Below are 7,507 nucleotides of genomic sequence, written 5' to 3'. Positions count from 1 at the left end.
GCATTTTTCTTTTATTTGTATATAGTTTCTTGAAATTGTATTTATCCTATGCCCCCCACACACTTTTTACCTAAATAAAAAGCTCCTCAAAATACTCACTTGCTCAATAATTGTGCACACAGTGTATATGTGTGTGTATATATATGTGTGTATATATATATGTATATATATATATATATATATATATATATATATATATATATATATATGGAGCATTTACCCCCATTTGTCTGTAGATCTACTTCAACCATGTCAAAATAAGATGTTGCTACATGGGTATAGAAAATGCATCTGCTATTTTTATTTAAAAGAAAATAGTGCTTGGGACATTATAAAAGATTTGCATTAGGGTTATTTTAACACACACCATTGATGTTTTTAAAAAGCAATGAGATTACTGTATGTTTATAGTAAATAATTTACCACCACACAATATAATTATTTTAAAGATTTTTCTTTAAGGTAACACAAAAAATAAAATTCCACACAATCTCCAACATCTTCCCTCAGGAATGAGATGTGATATTGCACCAGGTTAGAGGGATCTTCCACACAGACCCCTTTTCTCCAAACAGCTTCTATAATGTATCTTTTTTACAGTTTCAGAAAATATTATTTCTAGGGTAAACAATCCTGAGGTGCCATACTATGAGGCTCTAAATTCGCTGCCAGTGTTACCAGCAGGATAGGGCTATACCTTACATAGAGCTACATTTACCAGTACATACAGCACCTACAGGCAGAGAGAGATTAAATATCTGTAGTGCTTACATATAACCCAACTGTTATCACTCATATCACTGCAACATGGAAGAGACAAAAATGTATCTACAAATATTTATAAAAATAGAACTGTTTTTTTAACCTCTCTACTGACAAACTGAACCAGATGCCTATTGCTTTATTCACATTTTAGCTGCATGTTACATGCCTTTTTGATTCATTCTTATGGAACATACATTTAGCTGTAAACTGCACCAAAGATTCTGAAAGCAGTGCTTTTACCAAAATGTACCCGCAAAAATGTGACTAAAGCCTTAGTTTTGCAGTTTAGTCCATAAGAGAGTTAGGAGCATAATGGGAAATTATGTCTGTTTGCCAATTTTCAATAAATATAAATATACTCTAACACAGAAATGCAAAATAAAAATCTAGGAAGACAGCCTGAATGCATTCTTGGTTGGTTGAAATGCTGACCTCTAAGATGGCAGGCGTTTCACTGAAAGAAAACTGTAGTCATAAAAAAAAAATAACCTACAATGGAAGCCTAAGCACTTAGAGAAACATGAATATTCCAGTTTTACTTGATCGGCCCTCCAATGCACCCTGAACTGAGCCTGCAAAAATTAGCTTTCTGTAAGTTGGAACATACTGACACGCCACACTGCAATGTCATGTCCTATGCAACCTCAATCACAACCAGTCATTGGAACTTAAGATGTGGACAAAATGCCTTAGTTTCAACTTTCAGGGATGCGAAGGGGGAACTTTGTAGAATGTGCCAGTATGTACCAAGCTTTTAGTGCAAGAAACCTTCTGGTTGGTTTCTGTGTTTTTGCAATTTTTGTTTATGACCGCAGTTTTAACAAGAACCTGACATGTTAGAAAAAGATTTTGTTGTTGACTCGTTTTTGAAAACACAAGCGTTGAAACTTTTTCTAATCCTTTCTTCAATCAGTCACTAATCTGCAACACAAATGTGCATATCAGGTGGTGTACATATTAATGGTTCAGGTCAGTGAATTACTGATGAAGTTTGCATGTTCAAAAGCAAGTCACACATGGAGGTTTCAATAGTTATGTCCTATAATGTTCTCTTTATGGTTATGAATTTTGCAATTGACTATCCATAGAATGAGAAGGGAGTCCATAGATTTAAGCTTGTACACATTTTCTAGACACAGGCATCACACTTGTCTAAACTATATACATCACTTTAGGAAAAAATAAAATTTTAAAGTGAACCGGTTTGTCATTTTAAGAAGTATACTTGTTACACATCACAAGATGGCAGCTACTCTATTAATAACCTGCGTTAAAAAATCCTCTTGATGTCGCTTTAAAATGATTTGCCTTTTATTAGTGGGGCCTTGTGCAGTAATAAGCAGAAACTAGTTTTAAATGAGGCACAGAGGTGGGTTTTCTACCTTGTTCTACCAAACAGGTAATGGCAACATGCTTGTGGTATCCACTCTTAAGCAGGACATTTACTTTTAAATGTTTAAACATATTTGCTTTAAGTTGTATTTTAAGAGCAAAAAATGCAGAACAGGCTACCTTACCTTTAAAGCAGTTTTCATTCTGACTGAATAGTGGACCCCAGTGAATTATCATTGAGGAGCGTGTCCTAGCAGCCTTTACTTTAACCGTTTGCAGCAGAATACAAGTGTATGTAAAAGTTTGTGTGACTTCAGTCAAACTACAATAACAATTTTTAGTGAAAGTTAAAACAACCTCTGCACCAAACAAGATCCGCCCTAAGAGGGAAAATATCCTTACACTGTTTTTACCATATTGGTTAATGCAGGGGACAAAATGTAATTTAATTTGTTAAGGATTTTCAGGGATCCTTGGCTACCACCAGTTATAAAGCAATGTATGTAGTTCAAACAAGGCTACTCAAGCTATCACGTGTACAGCCAAGTCCGATCATTGCTGCTTTGTGTCTATGATCAGGCATTTTAGCGTTTTCAAAAATGTGTCATGTTACCTGCCGTAACCCATTTAGCAAAAGATGTCATATTTGGGCTGCAAGTTACACATCACAATAAAAAAAAGAATGTTATATGCAGTATATGAATGTTATATGGGTCCCTGGGGAAAAAGGACAAAGAGAAGCAAATAAAGCAGTCTACATATAAAGTATACCATTTCAAACAATCAGGTTGTGCATAACACATATTATCCTTATTTTTCAGTGTTTTAAACCGTATTGTTCAAAAACAAAAACATAGACCTGATATCCCTTGACATATGTTTAACAAGTCTAGCTTTAAAATTTGAGATGAATATTAGATTTGAACATCAAAACACATGAACCTAAAATCGATCAATAGTTGTTGAAGTAAGAAGTAAAGGTAAGTTCAGCTTGATCACTTTCATCAACAAATCAACAAAAATCAACAACATCAACAAATCATTTTTGCTGAGAGTAACTTTTTTTTTGTCCAGGCAGCAGAGAAATAGTGCTCTGTGCAAAAGCAGTGATTTCTCGGATAGTCTGACAAGCCGAGGCATCATACCACAGAGACCACAGTGGTCCTTCGTGAAAACCTACAGCCCGAAAGGGAGTTTATTCTGCATCCTCCATTGAAATAAATATTTCTGCTGTGGGTTCACAGGGGTTGAAAAGCTGACCTCTTAAAAATGCCAGCTGTAATAAAGAGATCTACTTGCATGTGTAAAAGGAAAACAAAGGGTCAGCAATGATACAAACAGCTGGTCCAAAATATTTTAAGGAATTTGCCACCCCTAAAAGGATAGTTAGAAACTGTACTAAGAGAAAACTAAACTGCAAATATATGACAGCTCTAAAGGCCAGCCTTGATCAGCATTATGGAAAACCAGAAACAGAGCACAAAGCAGCAATCAGACTTAATGATGGATAATTGATCCTATTGGATTTTGTTTTAGGTTTGTTGCAGGTCAAGGTATATCCAAGTTACAAAAAATTATACTGTATTTATTCCAGAAAAAATAGGCAGTTCAGTTGCTCAGTCTTATGCCATTCCATCTCATATATAACAAATCATGAAACAGCACAAAAACGCACAACTAATTAAAAAAAAAAAGTAAACTAAGTACAGCATTTCAATAAGCAGCATTTTGCTTCAGGGTACAGTGGCTACTGATACATAATATGAAATTGGCAACAAGAAACATGAGAGTGAAGGAAATGGTCAATTTCTACAAAATAGTATTAACCCGCAACAAACCTATTAACAAAATTTAGGACTCCTTCCTCTTTAGTCCCTACTGCACTTATAACACGTGTATACTGAAAATTCAAGAAGAATTATCAAGATGATTAGGAAATATCAGGATTTGGTTAAAAGAATGTGAAAGTAGCCTTTCAGACAAGCTATTGGTGCCTGTCTTTCAGTGGAAGTCCGTCTCTTCCTTCAGATCAGAATTCATCATCAGAGCTCAGGAGTAGAGTCTTCTCTGTATCACGGGCTCCTGATAGACTCTGGGAGCGAGAGATGATTTGTCCATTGCGCCAGGTTGTGCCCTGCTCCAAGGTGGATTGCTGTGTGTACTGCTGATAGGCTGGGGAGAAGTTATGGATGGCATCTTGAACTATATCATGTGGATTCATGGTCTCCTTCAGACTGCTGGAAATGCTCTTCATAGGGGCACAGCGGCCTGCAAAGTAACAAAAACATACTCAAAAAGCCAGATCCATGCTTCAACACTCTCAGAACTAAAATAAGCAGAGACAATCAGCTTTGTTATTCTGTAATTCCATCTATACATATTGGTTGGCAAAGGGAAATAACATATTCTATTTATTAACCATTAAAAGGGAAATTAACTAAGCCCAACGACAGGTACCAAAAGCCCTCAAATACTGTACATTGAAATTCCAAAGTTGTGGTTTCTACAGCCAACAAAGTGGGCAGTTAATGTCAAAATGTCACCTACATGCCCATAGATGATGCAACAAGCATCTTTTGCAGCTGAGATTTCAGGATTTCCGGGCTTGTCTAGAGTTTTGGACTTAAAAGTAAAAATTGCTTGAATATGAAAGCAAGGGATATCTCATACTACAGAGGAATAGTAGGAATAACTAGGAAGCTCACGTAAACCTTAAAAATGTTGTCTATCATTTGGCCTGGTCCGGCTGCTCTGATATTATGACCTATGATCTACTAATAATATTAAAACATATTAAGTGATCTCCAGAGCAACTTCTTTTAAGTTTGAATGAATGTATCTGCACTAATGTACTGAAAGGTACAAGGAACAAATTAGAATTTCAGGTGTGACAGGTGGACTAAAACACGTAATGGTAATTCATCTGTATGTGGCTATTGTGGGATCTTCCTATCCTAACCCGAAGTGCCAACCAATTTTAGGCACAACCCCTTGTTTTTATTATCATCTGTATATTGTGACTGAGCCATGCAAGGAAAATTGAACACATGAAACTGGTGAGGAAGAAGAATGTGTTAAAATGAATGCAAATGTATTAAATCAAGTGCAGTTTGAGGTAGGACAAATGCAGTGAGATGATCAACAGGAAGGTAAATAAGCTAAGCAGTATATAAAACTCCACAAGTAAATGGCTAGGTAAGGGAAGCAGACAGGGCAATACCTACCATATGGACCGTAGGTTGGAACAGCTGCAGCAAAACACCAGGGCAAAAGCAAAGGGAAATAAAAAGAGAAAGGACAGATCAAGAAATATAGAGAGGTTATACAGTGACCTGTAAGAAGAAGCATTCAGAGACAGAAGATTCATAGATCACATGAGGATCATATGTTGATGAGTCATACATGTAAACAGCCTGGTCACAACAGCCACATGTTCTGCTCCGCTGTGTGCCCTGTGAGATGACTCAGCACTGTTTCTCCTCGAAAACACGTCAAGGTATAAAGTATCCCTGAACATATTCTAGAAAACAAATACCGTACATATTCCAATGGATTTTAGAGACAACACCATAGCAACTAAAACAAATTTTATTCGGCTAGGCTTTTACATGGGCTCAAATAGGAATACAGAAATATTCAAACATAATTACCCACCAAGTCATTAGAAAATAGGAAGTGTTCGGTTTTGCATATTGCAGAAACAAAAAAGAAGAAGAACCTAAAAATAGTATTTATTAATACTGAAAAGAATGAATGTGAGGAAAAACAGCTTGCTATACCAAGAGATCACAGACTAAAATTAACCTAAAGGGAGCCACTAGGTGGCAGAACTCCACCACAATAAACCGTTGGAATGGAAGATTTGCTTAACTTCAAGAAAACTAAAATGACCCTGTACATTAAAAAAAACTAACTTCTGGACACAAAACTATGTAAATGTGCTGCAAAAATCAACAAAACCTTCCTTACTGCATTGTCTTGTTGCTCACACAATTAAGGTAATTAACCTCCCTGGTGGTATGAATAAAAAGTAATTTTATATGTTAAAACAGTACATTTAAAAATATGTCCCCATGCCCGGCCAGCATCTGAGTCCCCTGGCCTCGCGTCCCCAATGTTCACACACCAGGGGATGCAGATGCCAGGCATCGCTGGAGGACGCCGCGGGCACCTCTTACTAGGTGAGCTTTTTAAACTCCCTGGCAATTCCATCCCGAATGTGGCTTGGGGTTACTGCTTTTGGTACTGAAAATTAACCCCGAGTCACACTCAGGATTACCACCAGGGAAGTAAAGCACAGTAGACATTGAAATTTAGTACCTTACGGTGCCTAAGCAGCAAGTGTTTTCCATATTTTATATGCATTACAGGTTTAGTGAAGTTCAGACGATTTGAAATCTGGTTACTAGCTGTATTTTCTAAATGTGTGTAGTAACACCAGTTTTTATGTAAATATTTACATCCTTTTTTTTTGCTATCAGTTTACATTTATTTTAAAGAATATTATACTTAAGCCGGCTAGGCTATCCTACAGCAGAACCTTCAGGTTTTTACCTATATCACTCACTGTTCCACTTGGTTAGGGCATAGGACACAGTAGTAAATAACAATTTAATTCACTTTATAACTAGCTTAAAAAAATAATAATTTCTTGATTTTTTTTTATTTTCACGCTATGAAATGAATGTGTGCTGTGACCAGGTACAGTAGTACAGTAGCTATGGCAGGGCAAGGGAGACCACAGAGTATAGGAATGCCCAGGGTATACAGAAAGTTTTCTATTGAATTCCCTGTACATCCAAATCTTGCAATGTTGCTTTTTTAAGCCACCTGCCTTGACCTTTAGCAATAACGACTACTAGCATTACATGGGAATTCAAAGGCAAGAAAGGAAATATAAACGGTGATTATTCTAATAGTATTCAAAACCTTTTTTTTCAGTTTGTACCAAGTGCGTTTGTTCCAAAACAATTTCATGTGATCTAACAGGTGTCCAGAATTGTGGCTGCATGGAAAAGCTTCATTTTTATCTCTAAGGCTACATACACACGTGCAATAATTATCGCTAGAAAACAAACGATTAGCGACTGTTCAACGATTATTCACAATTAGTGGACGATTAGAACAATCGTATTGTGCACATTTCTGTACATGCTGAAACGATGCGATCGTTCAAATATAATCCACCAATAATGCACACACACTAGAAACGACTGTTTGAACGATGCAGGAAGTGACATGTACCGGAGAAAGTGAATTAGAACCATCCACGATCACTGAACGACCGTACACACAATAGATAGCGAACGATTGTCGCCCAATCAGATCCGTGGGGGCGGTTGTTCTTTTCCAGCGACATTCATCGTTCATTGTCATTGTTGGCCTGTCGTTCACTTTTTTTTTTGTAAAC

At 36.7% G+C, this 7,507-nt stretch overlaps 1 protein-coding gene across 1 annotated transcript in view; it reads right to left on the bottom strand.

Annotated features, from left to right (window-relative positions):
• Window positions 1-277: 277 nt before the first annotated feature.
• TMEM184B (transmembrane protein 184B) overlaps window positions 278-7,507 on the bottom strand; it is a 38,001-nt gene continuing 30,771 nt past the window's right edge. The window contains exons 9-10 of the mRNA XM_072421243.1: window positions 5,322-5,446; window positions 278-4,365 (exon numbers count right to left, since the gene is read on the bottom strand). Coding sequence (XP_072277344.1) covers window positions 4,127-4,365; window positions 5,322-5,446 — 364 coding nt within the window. The 3' untranslated portion in view covers window positions 278-4,126. The remainder of the gene's footprint in view (window positions 4,366-5,321; window positions 5,447-7,507) is intronic.

Source organism: Pyxicephalus adspersus, chromosome 8 (assembly GCF_032062135.1).
Source record: "Pyxicephalus adspersus chromosome 8, UCB_Pads_2.0, whole genome shotgun sequence".
NCBI classification, from domain to species: Eukaryota; Metazoa; Chordata; class Amphibia; order Anura; family Pyxicephalidae; genus Pyxicephalus; species Pyxicephalus adspersus.
The sequence above is the reverse complement of the archived record's forward strand: the minus strand, read 5'-3'. Positions and strand labels throughout refer to the sequence as shown.